The 22,195-nt window shown below is 41.3% G+C and overlaps 2 protein-coding genes across 4 annotated transcripts in view; one reads left to right on the top strand and one right to left on the bottom strand.

The window, feature by feature from the left end:
• lrr1 (leucine rich repeat protein 1) overlaps nucleotides 1-22,195 on the bottom strand; it is a 71,560-nt gene that overhangs the window by 11,387 nt on the left and 37,978 nt on the right. The window contains exon 4 of one of the 3 annotated variants that reach the window (XM_087989750.1): nucleotides 11,664-12,314. The exons of 1 other annotated variant lie outside the window; for it this stretch is intronic. In XM_087989750.1, coding sequence (XP_087845876.1) covers nucleotides 12,236-12,314 — 79 coding nt within the window. In that variant the 3' untranslated portion in view covers nucleotides 11,664-12,235. Of the gene's footprint in view, nucleotides 1-11,663; nucleotides 12,315-22,195 lie in introns of those variants that run through there. One more of the 3 variants, XM_087989752.1, reaches the window with a different exon arrangement.
• Nucleotides 5,368-20,971, top strand: dnaaf2 (dynein axonemal assembly factor 2). Its single transcript, XM_043697356.2, has 3 exons — nucleotides 5,368-7,286; nucleotides 16,596-16,739; nucleotides 18,845-20,971. The coding sequence occupies exons 1-3, from the start codon at nucleotides 5,370-5,372 to the stop codon at nucleotides 19,532-19,534; spliced, it is 2,751 nt and encodes a 916-aa protein (XP_043553291.2). The 5' UTR covers nucleotides 5,368-5,369; the 3' UTR covers nucleotides 19,535-20,971.

Genomic DNA, 22,195 nt, shown 5'->3' with positions numbered 1-22,195 from the left:
CTGAGGATCCTGGGATTGTATTCATTAGAGTTTAGAAGATTGAGGGGAGATTGTGGGCGGCACGGTGGCACAGTGGTTAGCACTGCTGCCTCACAGCGCCAGAGATCCGGGTTCCATTCCCGCCTCAGGTGACTGACTGTCTGGAGTTTGCACATTCTCCCCGTGTCTGCGTGGGTTTCCTCTGGGTGCTCCGGTTTCCTCCCACAGTCCAAAAATGTGCAGGTCAGGTGAATTGGCCATGCTAAATTGCCCGTACTGTTAGGTGCAGGGGTAAATGTAGGGGAATGGGTCTGGGTGGGTTACTCTTCAGCGGGTCGGTGTGGACTTGTTGGGCTGAAGGGCCTGTTTCCACACTGTAAAGTAATCTAGATCGAATAGAAACTTACAAGATAATGCATGGCTTAGAAAGGGTGGACGCTGGAAATTTGTTTCCGTTAGGTGCGGAGACTAGGACCCGTGGGCACAACCTTAGATTTAGAATGGGTCAATTTAGAACAGAAATGAAGAGATATTTCTTCAGCCAGAGAGTGGTGGGCCTGTGGAATTCATTGCCATGAAGCACAGTGAAGGCCGGGACGTTGGGTGTCTTCGAGGCAGAGATTGATAAATTCTTGATCTCGCAAGGAATTAAGGGCTACAGGGAGAGTGTGGGTAAATGGAATTGAAACGCCCATCAGCCATGATTAAATGGTGGAATGGACTCAATGGGTTGAATGGCGTAGCTTCCACTCCTATGTCTTGTGGCTTTTGGACAATCAGGACATTCTTCCGATAACTGTTTTTCAATTATCATCATTGTAATTGGATTACTCAATTTCCAAATACATTGTATCTTTCCCCATTTTAATTAAGCTAATTGTACAAGATTCCTATCAAACCTGGCTTCATCCTCAGCTTGAGGAAGAGTATTTTCCGCTACCTAGACAGACTGTCTGTGCTGTTTCAGCTTAGTCAATTTCTCTTCCGCGATATCGCCTCACTAATAAACTCTTTGTTAATTTCACTTTGAATTGTGCTTTGTGATCTCTAATTTATTGGGCTAATTTCTCCTACACTTTCAATTAAAACAATCTTTATCCTTGAATGTAAAATTCAGTTTTATGTTTGCTGCTACCTAGGGGCACCAAGTGGCATCACGTTCAGTCTTCCTATTCTGTGCTTGTGACATGCATTCAAAACTGCCAAACAACACGTTCTAAAACATTCTTGTCCTGCTTTGCAGATTCCCTTCATGTCCTTGCTCTTCTAATTCTATTGTATTGTGCACTCTCAATTGCAGTTGCTCCACCATTGGGGTTAGCATCTAAAATTGCCTAGGTCCAAAGCTTTAGGATATTTTCTCCACACCTCTTTGCTTCTCAACCTACTTTGTGACTTTAAGATTTTCCTTCTTTAAGACACTATATAAAACTGACTCCTGTTGTCACTTCACCTAATAACTTTTTGTGGACTTCACTGATATACTTTGTTTTACAGTGCTCCTCTGAGCCATTTTATTGGGCCATTTTATTATTCAAAGTTTGTGAGAAGATTTGTAGCTCGGGTGCTCGTTGTTGTGGTTCTGTTCGCCGAGCTGGAAGCTTTTGTTGCAAACGTTTTGTCCCCTGTCTAGGTGACATCCTCAGTGCTTGGGAGCCTCCTGTGAAGCGCTTCTGTGGTGTTTCCTCTGGCATTTAGAGTGGCCTGTCCCTGCCGCTTCCGGTTGTCAGTTTCAGCTGTCCGCTGTAGTGACCGGTATATTGGGTCCAGGTCGATGTGTTTGTTGATGGAGTTTGTGGATGAGTCCAATGCTTCTAGGAATTCCCTGGCTGTTCTTTGTTTCGCTTGCCCTATAATGGTAGTGTCCCAGTCAAATTCATGTTGCTTGTCGTCCACGTGTGTGGCTCCTAGGGATAGCTGGTCATGTCGTTTCGTGGCTAGTTGATGTTCGGGGATGTGGATCGTTAGCTGTCTTCCTGTTTGTCTTATATAGTGTTTTGTGCAGTCCTTGCATGGGATTTTGTACACTACATTAGTTTTGCTCATGCTGGGTATCGGGTCCTTCGTTCTGGTGAGTTGTTGTCTGAGTGTGGCTGTTGGTTTGTGTGCTGTTATAAGTCCTAGTGGTCGCAGTAGTCTGGCTATCATTTCAGAGATGTTCTTGATGTATGGTAGTGTGGCTAGTCCTTTGGGTTGCGGCATGTCCTCGTTCCGTTGTCTTTCCCTTAGGCATCTGTTGATGAAATTGCGAGGATATCCGTTTTTGGCGAATACCTTGTACAGGTGTTCCTCTTCCTCTTTTTGCAGTTCTGGTGTGCTGCAGTGTGTTGTCGCCCTTTTGAATAGTGTCTTGATGCAACTTCGTTTGTGTGTATTGGGGTGGTTGCTTTCATAGTTCAGGACTTGGTCTGTGTGTGTGGCTTTCCTGTGCACCTTGGTGGTAAATTCTCCGTTTGGTGTTCTCTGTACCCTCACGTCTAAGAATGTGAGTTGGTTGTCCTTTTCTTCCTCTCTCGTGAATCGGATTCCTGAGAGTGTGGAGTTGATGATCGGGTGTGTTTTCTCTATTTCCGTATTTTTAATGATTACAAAGGTGTCATCAACGTATCTGACCCAGAGTTTGGGTTGAATTTGTGGTAAGACTGTTTGTTCTAACCTTTGCATTACTGCTTCTGCTATGAGTCCCGAGATCGGTGAGCCCATGGGTGTTCCGTTGATTTGTTCGTATATCTGGTTGTTGAATGTGAAGTGTGTTGTGAGGCACAAGTCCAGTAGTTTAAGTATGCCGTCTTTGTTGATGGGTTCAACGTCCTGTTGTCTGTTATGTCTGTTCAGCAGGTTGGCTATTGTTTCTCTGGCTAGGGCTTTGTCAATAGAGGTGAACCTTTCTATTGACAAAACCCTAGCCAGAGAAACAATAGCCAACCTGCTGAACAGACATAACAGACAACAGGACGTTGAACCCATCAACAAAGACGGCATACTTAAACTACTGGACTTGTGCCTCACAACACACTTCACATTCAACAACCAGATATACAAACAAATCAACGGAACACCCATGGGCTCACCGATCTCGGGACTCATAGCAGAAGCAGTAATGCAAAGGTTAGAACAAACAGTCTTACCACAAATTCAACCCAAACTCTGGGTCAGATACGTTGATGACACCTTTGTAATCATTAAAAACACGGAAATAGAGAATACACACCGGATCATCAACTCCACACTCACACGAATCCGATTCACGAGAGAGGAAGAAAAGGACAACCAACTCCCATTCCTAGACGTGAGGGTACAGAGAACACCAAACGGAGAATTTACCACCAAGGTACACAGGAAAGCCACACACACAGACCAAGTCCTGAACTGTGAAAGCAACCACCCCAATACACAAACGAAGTTGCATCAAGACACTATTCAAAAGGGCGACAACACACTGCAGCACACCAGAACTGCAAAAAGAGGAAGAGGAACACCTGTACAAGGTATTCGCCAAAAACGGATATCCTCGCAATTTCATCAACAGATGCCTAAGGGAAAGACAACGGAAAGAGGACATGCCGCAACCCAAAGGACTAGCCACACTACCATACATCAAGAACATCTCTGAAATGATAGCCAGACTACTGCGACCACTAGGACCTATAACAGCACACAAACCAACAGCCACACTCAGACAACTCACCAGAACGAAGGACCCGATACCCAGCATGAGCAAAACTAATGTAGTGTACAAAATCCCATGCAAGGACTGCACAAAACACTATATAGGACAAACAAGAAGACAGCTAACGATCCCTAGCCACGAAACGACACGACCAGCTATCCCTAGGAGCCACACACGTGGACGACAAGCAACATGAATTTGACTGGGACACTACCATTATAGGGCAAGCGAAACAAAGAACAGCCAGGGAATTCCTAGAAGCATTGGACTCATCCACAAACTCCATCAACAAACACATCGACCTGGACCCAATATACCGGCCATTACAGCGGACAGCTGAAACTGACAACCGGAAGCGGCAGGGACAGGCCACTATAAATGCCAGAGGAAACACCACAGAAGCGCTTCACAGGAGGCTCCCAAGCACTGAGGATGTCACCTAGACAGGGGACGAAACGTTTGCAACAAAAGCTTCCAGCTCGGCGAACAGAACCACAACATTTTATTATGTTAAAAATACTTCAACAAATAAGTTGATGTTATCTTCTCTGTCCTGACTCATATGAACAAAGTCAGAAGTCACATGGCACGAGATTAAAGTCCAGCAGATTTATCTAAATTCACAAGTTTCAGAGCACTGCTCCTTTTGTCAGGTGAAGTGGAGGGAGCGCACAGGCACAGAATTTATAAGTGGAGAGATAATGGCAAAATAATTCCATGCAATTAAGAGTGTCAAAAGACTTTATACTTAAGTCTTTTGACACTCTTAATTGCCTGGAATTATCTTGCTATTATCTCTCTGCTTATAAATTCTGTGCCTGACGAAGGAGCAGTGCTCCAAAAGCTTGTGATTTTGAAGAAACCTATTAGACCATAATTTGGTGTCATGTGACTTCTGACTTTGTCCATCCTAGTCCAAGACTGGGACCTCCACATCACAGTTTGAACACATCAAATCCCCTCACAATCTTCTATTTTTAATAAGAACACCTCCAGCTTATTTCGTCCAAGTATGTAAGTGAGATGTTTGAACCAGAGGACAATTATTGTAAATCACTTCTGTACCCTTTTACACTACCTTCACATTAATCCAACTGACAGTCTAGAGTTAAATCCAAACTTTGACATTTGAGAGTAGGAAAGCTTGTTGTTTCTAATGCTTGACATCAACAGCTAACTACTTGAGATAAATTGTCGTTTGAAAGTTGATAAGCAGCTAAAGTTGGAGATCCAGCATCCATATAATTAAGCTACTGAGACCTGTTCTTGTTCAACTTGGTTTCTTAACTTAAAAGAACCTACCAGCAGGGTCACTAGTGAAACTATTTGCCTCGGCAATTTCCAGCTGCAGGCAATAGTTGCATAATAACGACCGGAATTTTATTTACAACATGCTAACAATAGGATTATAAACAAAGCAGCGTTGAGACCTGGTCTGTGTTTGGGTTTGAAGACGTCTCCTTGGCAACCAGGACACATCACATCAGGTTGATTCCTACCTAAATCCGCCATATAGTACGCATCACGTCGATACCCAACGTACTACATCCCCTAAGTATAAAAACCGTTCTTTAAAACAAGTTACTAAACAAAGTCAAACATAATACCTTCGGAGTTGGATAAAGGGGAGAGTAAAGTAAAGGATGACCAAACTTTCGTGCGGTGTTGACGTCAAACATCTGCGACGGCGGATGTAGACGCGTTGAGGTGGACCTATAACATGGCGTCTTTTTCGAAACTCGAGGAGTTGGACTTGACCCGGGACGAAGTGGAGCGCTTTTCCACAGCGTTTAAAGATGAAAAGTTTAGAAAAATGCTGTGTGAATACGCGGAGGAAATTTCCAGTCCGGAAAATAAGAAAAAGTACGAAGAGGAAATCACTCAACTCGAAAAAGAGAGGGGCATGGACATTAAGTTCGTGCATCCCAACCCTGGTTATGTTCTCAAAACCAGCGTTAATGGGGACCAGAAATGTTTCATCAACGTCTGCAGCAACGACCTGATACATAAACCCTTTTGCAAAGCTGAAAAGGGTGCCAACGGGACGGTCGGACAACATTGGTCTCTTCCATACAGTCTGGCGCCGGGGAGAGAAGATCTGGGTAAAGGTGGCAGAAAACACATGATATATGATGTGGTGTTTCATCCAGACACTTTGTACATGGCGAATAAAAACAAGAAGTTCAAAACAATGGTAGATCAAACTTCAATTGAAGTGATAGAGAAGCAACTAAATGCCAAACTAGATTCAAGAAATGTTAAAACTTTAAAAGTAAGTTACAAGGGAATGCCCGAGGCTGCTGTCATTCGAAAACCTATTCCTGGTGTTCCCAAGAAACCTCCAGATGATGATGATGACCCTTTACAGTTTCCTTATCCCTATGGTTCCCTAAAGTCAGAAACTCCCTCTGGGCATGGCACACAATCTAAAACAACAAACAAAAGTTCAGAATCTGCAATGAAGGACAAGAATACAAAATCACAAGACAGCAAATCTACTCAACCCAAATACTCCATTATTCACAGGTCACATATTGATTTGCAAGATTACCGATATGCTCGTGAAGCTGCTTCCAGCACCAGACCTAAAGAGCTGGTGATTGCTATTGACCTCCCTTTGCTTAAGTCTGCTGAGAATGCTTGTTTAGATGTAACTGAGCAATTTTTAAGTTTGGAGTCACAGAAACCAGCTTACAAGCTTGATTTGCGTCTACCTTATCCAGTAGATGAAAATCTGGGGTCAGCTATGTTTAACAAATCTAAGAGGCAGCTTGTGGTTACTTTGCCTGTGCTACCTATGAGGCAAGCCCTAGAAGTGGGACAGTTTCCTGCTGGTGACTTTAAACAAACTAGTAATGAGTCCACAGAGAGTGGCCAGTTACTTTGTAAATCAGATTTTCAGCTTGAAGGACATTCACATCAACAAAATGGAGGGCATTTTGGTGATGGTGTGAATCCAGAAAGTGAATTTGAATTTAGCACCTTGCAGGTTTCCAATTTGGTGCAATCTGAGAACAATGAACACTTCAAACTGAGCGAAAGCAAAACCTTTACAGAGTCAACTGCTAAAGAGGCTGCGATAGTTTCAAATAATACTTTAGGAAAACCAAATGATGTAATTGCTACTTCCAAACTTGTTTCAGAGGTAGATCCTGAAGAACATGAAAATGTTGCAAAAGAAGGTGCCATTGCAATGAGTGGTAAAGAATCTCTTGGGACTTTGGAAAAGGTATGCAGTCATTCTGTAGGTGAACAGGTAGATGTATGTGCAGATTCATCTGCAAACACTGCATTCTACTATGGTGACTGTTTAAAGAAAACAGAACCGGTATGTCCTGATTTCCATTACCATCAAAATAAAGACTCTATAACATTCGTACTGCATGTGCAAAATGTTAATGAAGAAAGCTTCAAGTCAGTACTTCACACTCATGACTATAGGGTTGTATTTGGGACTCAGGACTCTGATGTTTTATATTCCTTGATTGTTCAATTTCCTCCAGAACATCAGCTGGACACCACAGAAAGCATAGTTAATATATCTAAAGACAATGCTGCAGTCGTGTTAATGAAGTCACCAGAGTGTCGAGGCTTGTGGCAAAGCTTTCATGCTGGAGAATCGTGCAACTGTTTGCAGGTAACTTTGTTGATTCCAAAAATGTCATGCCATATACAAAATTGCTACATTAATTGTTCTGCCTTCTATAATGAATCTGTGCATAGAGTCATAGAGATGTACAGTACGGAAACAGACCCTTCGGTCCAACCCGTCCATGCCGACCAGATATGCCAACCCAATCTAGTCCCACCTGCCAGCACCTGGTCCATATCCCTCCAAACCATTCCTATTCATATACCCATCCAAATGCCTCTTAAATGTTGCAATTGTACCAGCCTCCACCACTCCTCTGGCAGCTCATTCCATACACGCACCACCCTCTGCGTCAAAAAGTTGGCCCTTAGGTCTATTTGATATCTTTCCCCTCTCGTCCTAAACCTATGCCCTCTAGTTCTGGACTCCCCGATCCCAGGGAAAAGACTTTGCCTATTTATCCTATCCAAGCCCCTCATAATTTTGTAAACCTCTATAAGGTCACCCCTCAGCCTCCGATGTTCCAGGGAAAATAGCCCCAGCCTGTTCAGCCTCTCCCTGTAGCTCAAATCCTCCAACGCTGGCAACATCCTTGTAAATCTTTTCTGAACCCTTTCAAGTTTCACAACATCTTTCCGATAGGAAGGAGACCAGAATTGCACACGATATTCCAACAGTGGCCTAACCAATATCCCGTACAACCACAACATGACCTCCCAACACCTGTACTCAATATTCTGACCAATAAAGGAAAGCGTACCAAACGCCTTCTTCACTATCCTATCTACCTGCGACTCCACTTTCAAGGAGCTATGAACCTGCACTCCAAGGTCTCTTTGTTCAGCAACGCTCCCTAGGACCTTACCATTAAGTGTATACGTCCTGCTAAGATTTGCTTTCCCAAATGCAGCACCTCGCATTTATCTGAACTAAACTCCATCTGCCACTTCTCAGCCCATTGACCCATCTGGTCCAGATGCTGTTCTAATCTGAGGTAATCCTTTTCGCTGTCCACTTCACCTCCAATTTTGGTGTCATCTGCAAACTTACTAACTGTACCTCTTATGCTCGCATCCAAATCATTTATGTAAATGACAAAAAGTAGAGGACCCAGCACCGATCCTTGTGGCACTCCACTGGTCACAGTCTCCAGTCTGAAAACAACCCTCCACCACCACCACCCTCTGTCTTCTACCTTTGAGCCAGTTCTGTATCCAAATGGCTAATTCTCCCTGTATTCCATGAGATCTAACCTTGCTAATCAGTCTCCCACGAGGAACCTTGTCAAACGCCTTACTGAAGTCCATATAGATCACATCTACTGCTCTGCCCTCATCAATCATCTTTGTTACTTTTTCAAAAAACTCAATCAAGTTTGTGAGACATGATTTCCCACGCACAAAGCCATGTTGACTATCCCTAATCAGTCCTTGCCTTTCCAAATACATGTACATCCTGTCCCTCAGGATTCCCTCCAACACTTGCCCACCACCGAGGTCAGGCTCACCGGTCTATAGTTCCCTGGCTTGTATTTACCGCCCTTCTTAAACAGTGGCACCACGTTTGCCAACCTCCAGTCTTCCGGCACCTTATCTGTGACTATCGATGATACAAATATCTCAGCAAGAGGCCCAACAATCAGTTCTCTGGCTTCCCACGGAGTTCTTGGATACATCTGATCAGGTCCTGGGGATTTATCCACCTTTACCTGTTTCAAGACATCCAGCACTCCCTCCTCTGTAATGTGGACATTTTGCAAGATGTCACCATCTATTTCCCTACAGTCTATATCGTCCATATCCTTTTTCACAGTAAATACTGATGCAAAATACTCATTTAATATCTCCCCCATTTTCTGTGGCTACACACACAGGCCGCCTTGCTGATCTTTGAGGGGCCCTATTCTCTCCCTAGTTACCCTTTTGTCCTTAATATATTTGTAAAAATCCTTTGGATTCTCCTTAACTCTATTTGCCAAAGCTATCTCATGTCCCCTTTTTACCCTCCTGATTTTCCTCTTAAGTATACTCCTACTTCCTTTATACTCTTCTAAGGTTTCACTCGATCTAGCATGTCTATACTTGACATATGCTTCCTTTTTCTTATCCAAACCTTCAATTTCTTTAGTCATCCAGCATTCCCTATACCTACCAGCCTTTCCTTTCACCCTGACAGGAATATACTTTCTCTGGATTCTTGTTATCTCATTTCTGAAGGCTTCCCATTTTCCAGCCATCCCTTTACCGCCCTTCTTAAACAGTGGCATCACATTTGCCAACCTCCAGTCTTCCGGCACCTTACCTGTGACTATCGATGATACAAATATCTCAGCAAGAGGCCCAACAATCAGAACATCTGCCTCCAATCAGCTTTCGAAAGTTTTTGCCTAATACTGTCAAAATTGGCTTTTCTCCAATTTAGAATTTCAACTTTTAGATCCGGTCTATCCTGTAGATTAGATTCCCTACGGTGTGGAAACAGGCCCTTTGGCCCAACCAGTCTACACCGACCCTCCGAAGAGTAACCCACTCAGACCCATTTCTCGCTGACTAATGCACCTAACAGTATGGGCAATTTAGCATGGCCAATTCACCTGACCTGCACATTTTTGTGACTGTGGGAGGAAACCCCAGCACCCGGAGGAAACCCACACAGACACGAGGAGAATGTGCAAACTCCACACAGTCGCCCGAGGCTGGAATCAAACCTGGGACCCTGGTGCTGTGAGGTAGCAGTGCTAACCGCTAAGCCAACGTGCCGCCCTGATCCTTTTCCATCACTATTTTAAAACGAATAGAATTATGGTCACTGGCCCCAAAGTGCTCCCCCACTGACACCTCAATCACCTGCCCTGCCTTACTTCCCAAGAGTAGGTCAAGTTTTGCACCTTCTCTAGTAGGTACATCCACATACTGAATCAGAAAATTGTCTTGTACACACTTAAGAAATTCCTCTCCATGTAAACCTTTAACACTATGGCAGTCCCAGTCGATGTTTGGAAAGTTAAAATCTCCTACCATAACTACCCTATTATTCTTGCAGATAGCTGAGATCTCCTTACAAATATGTTTCTCAATTTCCCTCTGACTATTAGGGTGGTCTATAATACAATCCCAATAAGGTGATCATCCCTTTATTATTTCTCAGTTCCATCCAAATAACTTCCCTGGATGCATTTCCGGGAATATCCTCCCTCAGCACAGCTGTAATGCTATCCCTTATCAAAAATGCCATTCCCCCTCTCTTGCCTCCCTTTCTATCCTTCCTGTAGCATTTGTATCCTGGAACATTAAGCTGCCAGTCCTGCCTATCCCTGAGCCATGTTTCTGTAATTGCTATGGTATTCCAGTCCCATGTTCCTAACCATGCCCTGAGTTCATCTGCCTTCCCTGTTAGGCCCCTTGCATTGAAATAAATGCAGTTTAATTTAGTAGTCCTACCTTGTCCCTGCCTGCCCTGACTGTTTGACTCACTTCTGTTCTCAACTGTACCAGTCTCAGATTGATCTCTTTCCTCACTATCTCCCTGGGTCCCACCCCCCCACCTTACTAGTTTAAATCCTTCCAAGTAGTTCTAGCAAATTTCCCTGCCAGTATATTAGTCCCCTTCCAATTTATGTGCAATCCGCCCTTCTTGTACAGGTCACTTCTACCCCCAAAAGAGATTCCAATGATCCAAAAATGTGAATCCTTCTCCCATACACCAGCTCCTCAGCCATGCATTCATCTGCTCTATCCTCCTATTCCTGCCCTTACTAGCTCGTAGCACTGCAAGTAATCCAGATATTACTACCCTTGAGGACCTCATTTTTAAATTTCTGCCTAACTTTCTGTAATCTCCCTTCAGAGTCTCAACCTTTTCCCTTCGTATGTCGTTGGTTCCAATGTGGACAATGACCTCTTGCTGGCCACTCTCCCCTGTGAGAACATTCTGCACCCTCTCTGAGACATCCTTGATCCTGGCACCAGGGAAACAACACACCATTCTGCTTTTTCTCTGCTGGCCAAAGAAACGTCTGTCTGTACTTCGGACTACAGAATCTCCTAACACAATTGATCTCTTGGAAGCCGACGTACCCCTTGTTGCATTAGAGCCAGTCTCAATACCAGAAACTGTTCGTGCTACATTCCCCTGAGAATCCACCACCCCCTACATTTTCCAAAACAGCATACCTGTTTGAAATGGGTATATCCACAAAAGACTCTTGCTCTAGGTGCCTACCTCTCTTCCCCTTCCTGGAGTTAACTCATCTATGTGACTGTATCTGAGACTTTCCCCCCCCCCCCCCCCCCCTTCCTATAACTGCCATCCATCACATACTGTTGCTGTTGCAAATTCCTCATCGCTTCTAACTGTCTCTCCAACCAATCCATTCGATCTGATAAGATTCACATCCAACAGCATTTATGGCAAATATAATCCGCAGTAACCCTTAAACACTCTTTAAACTCCCACATCTGACAAGAAATACATGTCATTGCGAAGGCCATTTTTGCACCTTCACAATCTATAGACCCAGAAAATAACACCATCTTATTCCTCTACAAAACACTGCACCAGGTTAAATTGATAGTTATAGCTTATATATTAAGTTTAATCAAGAGATTTATCTCCACAAACATTTAATCAAGAAAGAACCCACTGTACTCACCACTGCAGCCTTTCTATTGGACAGACTTAAAACAACAATTAACTTATCTGATTCTGTTGTGAACTTTGCCCAACAGGTTCCTCCAAGATTAGTTGTGAAGTTCACTGTTTCTTAATTTTCCCAGACGCACTCCGATGTCCAGCGATACATGAATTCAAAACAGCTAAGGCATTAACTGTGCAGGTTCTCTCTCTCTCTCTTGCGCTGTCCTCACCATGTGCTTCTTTTGTCTGTTCTTCTCCCTTTTAAAGCAGCTGTTGTTTTGACTTTTTTTTCCCCCAAAGTTCCAAAACGATACAACAGCATATAAAACAGTAATTGCTGCTCCTGGAATTCGAGGAAATCATCTCCAGCAGCTGTTACAGTCAGAAATTTTTCCCATCCTCCATCTGTTCATTCTTGTAACTTTCCTGAAACAAATACTGAAAACATTTGAAAATTATACTACTGCTTTTTATTTTTAGGGACAAAGCAGTCATTAGGTTAATGAAAAGCAAACCGGTATCTCCTATACCCTAAAAGAACATTCATAATGAATTTTAAAACATTGTTGGAGATTTGTTCTCTTGGGTATAATGTAAGCTGTCTCTTAGGTAAATAATGCCTTGTTGTTTTGCTTGAGTAATCTTTGATGGACAATGCTCTCCCAGGGACCGTCAATATTAGAAAAGCATTTATCTAGTCATATCTTTGCCATAACTTTAATGATGTGTGGTAATTACAAAAAATATCCCTGATGATCTGGTTCCCTGAAATAATACAAATTGCAATATCTTTGTCTCTTTATCTATTGAAAGTTGATTTCAAAAACACCTGCCCATTGCAAACATTGTGTATGCTTAGCATATATAGTAACTTATGTACTGCTGGAATACACCTTTTAGCCAGTTTATTTTTTTGAAACGTGGGTATTGCTGGTTGACCAGCATTTATTGTCCGTCCCTTGTTGCCTTCCTTGTATCGTTGTACTGTAGGTAGACCCACAATCCCATTTGGAAGAGAATTTTCAGATTTGGACCCAGCGATGATGAAGTAAACAATTATGAAATGCCAACGTATAACTCAACTTAAAACTTTAATACCCTTATAGAGTCTTCATATACACACGCAGTTATAGACAGTAAAACAAAAAAGGGTGTTGCCGTTGGAGGAGAAAATTGGGAAGGCAGTTCAATATTCCTCATTCACAGGGATCTCTGAGGTAATCCTTTTGGCTTGCTAGGGCTTGTTTGGCGATCCCTCTTTGTCTTCAGATACTTTCATGTTCTTGTAGGAGGCAGAGTTTGACAGATTATATGGTCTCTGACTTTGTGGTTAAAAGCCATAGCACCCAGCAATTGGTGAGGGAAATTAAGCAGGCTTTCTTCAGGCATTTTGTTTTACTGCAAAGACAGCTTCTTTCTTTATGGATGTTCAATCTTTTATGACTAATTATTTATACCCACAAACTGACTTTTCAGATAGTTAACCAATCACATTGTTTTTGATAAGCAAACTGCTCATCATTCCACAGGCCAATTAGCTACTTGTTGCTAGCTGAACCTAATTATTTTACTCATTCCCTGGTTCTAGTCCCTCTGCAACTAAACCTTCTTCCACTGGTTGAACAAATAACAGCATAAACAGCACTATGATTAGTGCTGGTAGCTTGCTTTCATAGAATCCAACAATCTCTCACAATCCTTGGTTTTTTTTTAAATTGTCTTTTCCCCATTTCAGTCCATAATCAAAGATACAAAAGAAAATTGAGTTTTTACATATCAGTATTGTAGAAATCAAGGTATGGGAATGGGAGAAGTCAATGTGTCATCACAATAAAGATTAAACCTGCAATAGAGATTTTGAGCTGAGTGGGTTTCCAGTTTGAAGTGGACCACACTGTGAGCTATATACAGTGTAATGGATTCAAGTATGTCTTACATAGAAAATTGTTGACTAGGAAAGGCAGTAGTGCTGTAGTGATTCAGGAATACTTTCTTTCCATCTTAAAATATGCCCATATTATGCTGCACAATCTCATACACAATTATATGGCAAAAACCTCACATAATTGATTATATTTTTAGATATACTATAAATGGTTGTTGGGATTGAGTCGTTTCCCACTTGTACATCATATATATTAATTATCTAGATGAAGGAACTGAGGGTATTCTAGCTAACTTTGCAAATGATACAAAGGTAGAGGGATAGGTAGCATTGAGGAGGCAGGGAGGCTACAGAAGGATTTAAACAGGTTAGGAGAGTGGGCAAAGAGGTGACAAATGGAATACAACGTGGGAAAGTGAGAGGCCATGCACAAATGGGGAGAAAATTCAGAAATCTCAAGTGCAAAGGGACTTGGAAGTTCTAGTCCAGGATTCTCTTCAGATAAACTTGCAAGTTGAGTTGGTAGTTCGGAAGGCAGATACAGTATTGATACTTCTTTTGAGAGGACTAGAATATAAAAGCAGGGATGTGCTTCTAGTCAGACCACATGAGAGTATTGTGAGCAATTTTGGGCCCCATACCACAGGAGGGATGTACTTGTCCTGGAGTGAGTCCAGATGGGGTTCACGATCCCAGAAGTGAAAGGCAAAACATATGAAGAACATTTGAGGACTCTGGGTCTATACTTGATGGAGTTTAGAAGGATGAGGGGGGAATCTAATTGAAACTTACAGAATACTGAATAGCCTGGACAGAGTTAATGTTGCGAAAATGTTTCCATGTGTAGAAGAGACTAGGACCCATGGGCATGGCTTTAGAGTAAAGGCAGAAGTGAGGACTGCAGATGCTAGAAACCAGAGTTTAGATTAGAGTGGTGCTGGAAAAGCACAGCAGGTCAGGCAGCATCCGAGGAACAGGAAAATCGACGTTTCGGGCAAAAGCCCTTCATCAGGAATGAAACCTTTAGAATAAAGGGAAGAGCCTTTAAAACTGAGAAGGAGAAACTTCTTCAGTGAGAAAGTGGTGAATCGATGGAATTCATTGCCACAGAAGGCTGTGGAGGCCAGGTCATTTTTATTTAAGGTAGAGATAGATAGGTTCTTGATTGTCAAGGGGATCAAGGTTTAAGGGGAGAGAGTGGGAGAATGGGGTTGAGAAACCTCTCCTTCGAATCTTCCCACTTCCTCCAGACCACCTGCATGAGCCCCAGCTATGCCTGCCTCTTCGTCAGGTATGTGGACCAGTCCATCAACACCATTCCCCATCTTTTCCTCCGCTACATTGGTGACTGTGTCTGTACCACTTCGTGCTCCCACGAGGAAGTTAACAGTTCAGCAACTTCACAAATATCTTCCACCCTGACCTCAAGTTCATCTGGACCATCTCAGACACCTCCCTCTCCTTCCTGGACCTGTCCATTTTCAGCGATCGACTCAACACAGACATCTATGTCAAACCCACCAACTTCTACAGCTACTTGGACTACAACTCCTCCCACCCTGCCTCCTGTAAAAACGCTATCCCTTATTCCCAACTCCTCCGCCTCTGCTGCATCTGCTCCCCGGAGGACCAATTCCACCATAAAACATCCCAGATGGCCTTGTTCTTCAAAGACTGCAATTTCCCCTCCCATGTGGTCAACGATGCCCTCCAACACATCTCCTTCACTTCCTGCACCTCCACCCTTGAACCCCACCCTCCAATTGCAACAAGAACAGAACCTCCCAGTTCTCACCTTCTACCCCATCAATGTCCGGATACAATATATCATCCTCTGCCATTTCTGCCACCTAAAAACAGACCCCACCACTAGGGATATATTCCCCTCCCCCACCCTCATCTGTGTTTTGGAGAGACCATTCCCTCCACAATTCCCTTGTTCGGTGCATGCCCCCCACCAACCCACCCTCCATTCCTAGCATCTTCCCCTGCCACAGCAAGAAGTACAAAACCTGCGCCCACACTTCCTCCTCACCTCCGTCCAGCTCCAAAGGATCCTTCCACATCCAAGAAAGATTTAACTGTACTTCCACATACGTCATTTACTGTGTCTGTTGCTCTCACTGTGGTCTCCTCTACATTGAGGAGACAGGACGCCAACTTGCAGAACGTTTCAGAGAACATCTCTGGGGCACACACACTAAGCAACACTAACCTATCGCATTCACAGCTACCTCTTCACCACTCCCCCCATTTATCTCTGACTCCTTGGGTCACCCCATCATTCCTGATGAAGAGCTTTGCTCTCCTGCTCATCAGATGCTGCCTGACCAGCCGTGCTTTTCCAGCACCACACTCTTTGACTGAGAAACTTATCAGCCATGATTGAATGGCAGAGCAGACTTAATGGGCTGAATGGCCTAATTTATGGTCCTATGTCTTATTGTCTTGTAGATTTACAAGTATGCAAATGGACATGTAAATTTCAAGACACTTGGTTCATTGAAAGTAATTTGATGTCAGTTTATTAGAACAATATCAGTTTGTGGCCTCTGTGTACTTAGTGGAAGATTATGTTTGTTGGGTTTAAACATTGACCAGTTAAATTTATATGCGCTCTAAATTCATTTATACTATATACCAGTAAAAGACAGTACCAAATCCCATTCTTATTAATATAGGTTGTTACTTTGTAAAGATACTGTAGTATTGTAGGAATTAAGTTTGAATGATTTATGTTTTGTTTCAGAAACACGATTTGTAGAAGTGCATAAATAATTATGTTTCGTCAGATGTTGTATTAAACGTGAACATGAAATGTTCTTTTTATTTAGAAAAATCTGTGTGTAACTTCAGAAAATATCAATCAATTCTTGAGTACCAATTTGGAGGATCCAGTCACAAATGAGCTACCAGAAAAACATCCTTTAATTAGTGTTGTGGAAATCAGTGAAAGTGGCCTTGTTATTCATTCTAAGGTGAGTTATATGAAACCAGATCTAAAGATTCAACAAGAACAGAACATTATTCACAAGCTATCTGCTTTTAACTATTGAGATAAATGTTGCAGAAAAGTTATGGCAGTGCTTTACAAAACAGAAATAAGTTGTATATTAACTAAGAAGATTCAAAATTATTATTTCGCCAGATGATGTCCTGTCAACTACTGTACTTCCGTTTTTTAAATTTCTACTGAAGAATGAGCATTCTTCCTGTGTTAGCCTGCAGTGATTTATGTATTTGGCAGTGAACATTGTGGCTGAGTGTAAAATCAATGCATATCCAATATCCAAATGCAAGAACGTATAAAGTGAATTGAGCTATTTTATTTACCATTTAACAAAGGAAAACTGCAGACAGTTATTGCCCCAACTAATGTCATATTTTTAATCATATATCATCTGGAGGCAGAAATTCACTTCAAGTATATTGGGTACATGAATAGGAAGGGTTTGGAGGGATATGGGGCCAGGTGCTGGCCTGTGGGATTAGATTGGGTTGGGATATCTGGTCGGCATGGACGAGCTGGACCAAAGGGTCTGTTTCCGTGCTGTACATCTCTATATTGCATGGCAAAGGAGGCAGGGAGCTAATAAGCTCACTATCCTATCACCTAAAGACACTGCATTTGATAGAAATCCTTGTTACTCTAACCAAACTGGTATACTAAAAAGTAGATCAAATTAAATTGTAGTGGGTTTTTTTAATATAGATTTTCAAATGTTGAGATATTGAGGGTTTAAGCAGCTGCACGCAAGAGGAGTTCAGGACTGGGGGAGATTAACCATGATTTTACAGAATGACAGGGTAGATTTGAGGGGCTGTATAGACTTCCATTTTATATTTTGTGTAAAATTTGTTCAATTTAATTAAGAAAATAATGTTGAACCTTCTGAACCAAGCATCTTGAGGAAATGATGAATCTCCATTAAACCAGAAATTCACTTCTCTTTGTATGTTTGCGCATGGTTAATAGTTTGATCTATTTGTTACTTTTCTAGTTTGTAATTTGGATTTTTGTTTTGTGTCCCAAAAAAAGGTAGGTTTAGATAGATAGTTCAAGATTTAGCTTATATAAGTACTTTCATTGTTCAAATATTATTTTTTTAAAAACTGGAAACTTCCTTTGTGTAACTCTCAAATTTGATTCCAGGCTAATTTATTTATATTTACTATTTTACACTCTTGCTCTTGGATATTTTTAAACTTTCTGTATTAGATATACTGCATTTGGAATTAATCATTTCCTGCTACTCTTCATTCAATTAAACTTTTCATAATCATCACTGTAAGGAAACTGACATCCACCACCACTTGACGTGAAATCATTGAATCTTACAGGCCTTTTGGTCCATTGTGCTCATGCCAGCTCTATAAATGAATTGTCCAATTAGCCCACTCTTTTGTTCTTTCCTCGATATTGCAGTGTTTTCCTCTTTAAATAGGTATGCAATTTTATTTTGAAAGTTACTCTAACCACATCCATACATTAAAAACTTGAATTGTTAGTGCATTGTTTTGGTAGATTTTTGAAATAGAGGAATTGAGAGCTAAGACTGTGTTGAATCTGCTTCAGACTGAAAATGATAAATTTATATTCTACTTGAGTTTTTTGATAACACTCAGAGGAAATTTAAAATTGCAATGTAATGTTGTTATGCTGTAATGATGTCTAGTACTATCATTCTTACATATCAAATAGTTCCCTCAAAGCCCACAAACAGAAGTAACCACAGAAACAGCAATATCATACCAAGGAACCATTACAATATAAACTGAAATCTGCCAAATCCTTGGCAGCCTTTTATTGGCATTTGTTTGGAGGCCTTGTAAATAGAAATTGATCATTGATGTGATTCTTTTTACAACTAATGTTAATTTTTTTTCAATTCAGGCAAGTACAATTGCAACATCTGAATGGGTATATGAACAGGAAGGATTTGGAGGGATATAGGCTGGGCGCTGGCAGGTGGGATGAGTTTAGGTTGGGATACTTGGTCGGCCTGGACAGGTTGGACCGAAGGGTCTGTTTCCGTGCTGTACATCTCTATGACTCTAAATATTGTTGATTTTATAATTTCAGCTTCAGGAGAGTGAGAACACCAGTTCCCATGGATTTTCTCTGAAACCAGACAGAGTTAAACACAATGAAGCTTGTAATGCTGCAAACGTTCAACAACAGACAGAAGAAACCAGTTTCTCTGAATCTATTGCAGAAGGTAAAATATTGGAAGAAGAGACACCATTGGCAAATGATGCTGCTGAATTTGTATCTAATGACAAATACCAATTAGTTGCTATGGCAGGCACTGATAATTTTTTGGAAACGACTAATGCAGGAGAAGGAACAAATAATGAAGTTCCAAATTATGACATGAATCAATTGACGCACAGTAACTGTTGGACTTCTGTTAATGCGAGTAAACTTATTAGTGAGGTTAAAATGAAAAGTGAGTCAAATATGTCACCCTCTCACGCAAGTACAATATATGTTGACAAGCCACTATCTATAAATGATGAACCTCTACTTGTAAACTGTGAAAAATCAGTACATTTTAAACAGTGTACAAAAGTAGATGATAATGTACTTGATGAAGATGACCTTCCAAATAACCAGAAAGATGAGAACACTCCCGAGTTTATTAATACTACGGCTCCACTGCAAATTCTTGAGGAAATCAATCCCAATGACCAAAGTGTTAAGATTATAAGTGACCATAAAACAAAATCTGCATTCAATTTCCAAAGTATGGAGTTGTATCAACTAGACTAAAGAAATGTTTGAAATGGTTAGAAGGGAAACTTTAACTTTATTGTGCCTGATTTAAGGCTTGGCATTATAGGGGTCTGAATGAACCAAGATTGCGTCTGAAGTTTAAAACTGTGATACATTAGTATAGGTTAGTTTGCATTTTAAATCGCATTCCAAATCACAAAATAAGTTAATTTTTGTTTAGTTTATGGCCATGTAATAACAGCCAAACTGGCAATTTGTGACCATAGAGTCAGAGATGTACAGCATGGAAACAGACGTTTTGGTCCAACTCATCTATGCTATTCAGATATTCTAAATAAATCAAGTCCCATTTGCCAGCATTTGACCTATATCCCTCTAAATCCTTGATATTCATATACTCATGTAGATGCCTTTTAAATGTAATTGTACCAGCCTCCACCACTTCCTTTAGTAGCTTGTTCCATACATGCACCACCCTCTGTGTGAAAAAATTGCCCTTTAGGCTTCTTTTAAATCTTGCCCCTATCACCTTAAACCTATGCCTTCTAGTTTTGGATTCCCTACCCCAGGGAAAAGACCTTGTCTATTTACTCTAGCCATGCCCTTCTGATTTTATACACCTCCATAAGGTCACATCTCAGCTTCCAACACTACAGGAAAAAGCCCCAGCCTATTCAGCCTCTCCCTATATCTCTAACCCTGGCAACATCCTTGTAAATCTTTTCTAAACCCTTTCAAATTTCACAACATCCTTCCTAAAGCAAGACCACCAGAACTACAAGCAATATTCCAATAGTGGCCTAACCAATGTCCTGTACAGTTGCAATATGACCTCCCAACTTCAATAAAAGATCAATAAAGGTGAGCATATCAAACATCTCCTTCATGATCCTCTCTACTTGCAACTCCACTTTCAAGGAACTATGAATCTGAACTCCAAGGTCTCTGTTCAGCAACACTCCCCAGGATTTTACCATTACGTGTCTAAGCCCTGCCCTGATTTGCCTTTACATAATGCAGCACCTCATATTTATCTAAATTAAACCCCGTCTGCTACTCATCGGCCCATCTGATCAAGATCCCCTTGTACTCGGACATAACCTTCACTGTCCACTTCAGCTCCATTTTTGCTGCAGACTCACTAATTGTACTTCCTATGTTAACATCCAAATCTTTGATTTAAATGACGAAAGCAGTGGACTCAGCATTGATCCTTGTGACATACTGCAAGCATAGTTTGTGATTTGTAATTAAGTCTGCAGACTTCTCAGGAACAGCTGATTTTTTTCAGCTATGTATTATCATTCCTGTTTTTGTTGCATCTCTTGCAATTAACTTTACCTGGCAAGTATACAGTATAATCTTTGTTTATCTTGTTTGTTAAAATTGTTATTTCTGCATCTGATCAAGGGATTTACAATGCCAAAACTAATTTATTATTAAATTATCAAGTGATTCCAAAATTCTTTGTTGTTTTTTGGAGAGTTTGTGATCACTGTTATCTTAAGTTTATAGTAATAATGCAGTGGGCAGCTTCCCTACCTCTGCACCAGAAGCTGTGGATCTGAGTTCCACCTCAAGACTTGATGGCCAAGGAAAATCATTCATAATGCAGCTAAACAGTGATGATTAACCTTAATCCTTTCAATGCATGCCACTGACAGGAGCGGGTACCTAGACAGGCATATGCTAAAACGAAAATTGCAGCCTCTCCCACTGCTATCTGAAGCTCCAGCTACAACATCATGGAAGAAAACAAGCATGTTCAAACAGCAATTCACTTTGAGCTAAAAGACACTGCCACCAATATTCTTAGTAATATCAATATTCAAACTTATTGGTTCCCTAGTTGAAGAGTTACAAACAAAAATACTCATGGGAAATTACATACACTATTCTTCAACCTTCTGATGGATTAAATCTTGCCAATATGAATTGCAAGATTCAAGTGCTGCTCCTCTATCTGTTTGACAAGAGCTTCAGATGGGTACTAGGGAAGGTGGAGACAGGTATTTTAGGAGGAATCTTCAAGCTGGAAGTAATTAGAATTAAGCAAGAAATGGACAAGAGTAATTCAAGGCTGGAGGGGTAGAAATTTTGGCACAGGCAAATGACTGGAAGAGATTTCAAAGGTTGGGAGGAATGACTGCAATAAAGATTTGAAAATTGGAAGTTTTTAGAATATTACATTTGAAGAATCTGAATATATGGAAATTAGATTTTGTCTGGGATAAATGGGGAAGAGCTGTTGGACTTCTGGATGAAGGAGACTATTGCACCGATTTCATAAGTCACCTGCAGTGCACTCAATTGTCAAGTGATTCTTTTAAGTTGAGCATTTTCATCTCAAATACATTAATTGCACTTTTTACAACAGAAGAAAAGGTTATCCAAATCATAGTGAAAAAAGAGGTAGTTTGGATATTGAAGTAAGTAAACACTTAGAGGAGGTATTAGAAAGATTGGCTCTACATAAAAGTTGAAAAATAATCAAATATGAATGTGATGCGTCCCAGGATGCTGAAGTAAGGGTGCACTGGGCAAAACTGTAGGGTACAGAAAAATTGGAAATCTTTTGTCCTTCTCAAAAGAAAGGGTGCGAAGAATGGTGTGAAAGATTTTAGAAACAATGACCTGGACAAAATTAGGTCACTTGGACAGGTGTGCATAAATTAAGGAAATCCACTAATTGTGTTT

The sequence above is a fragment of the Chiloscyllium plagiosum genome, unplaced genomic scaffold (genome assembly GCF_037043375.1).
Source record: "Chiloscyllium plagiosum isolate Xiang-an unplaced genomic scaffold, Cpla_swu_hap1 HiC_scaffold_8, whole genome shotgun sequence".
In the NCBI taxonomy this organism is placed as follows: domain Eukaryota; kingdom Metazoa; phylum Chordata; class Chondrichthyes; order Orectolobiformes; family Hemiscylliidae; genus Chiloscyllium; species Chiloscyllium plagiosum.
The sequence above is the reverse complement of the archived record's forward strand: the minus strand, read 5'-3'. Positions and strand labels throughout refer to the sequence as shown.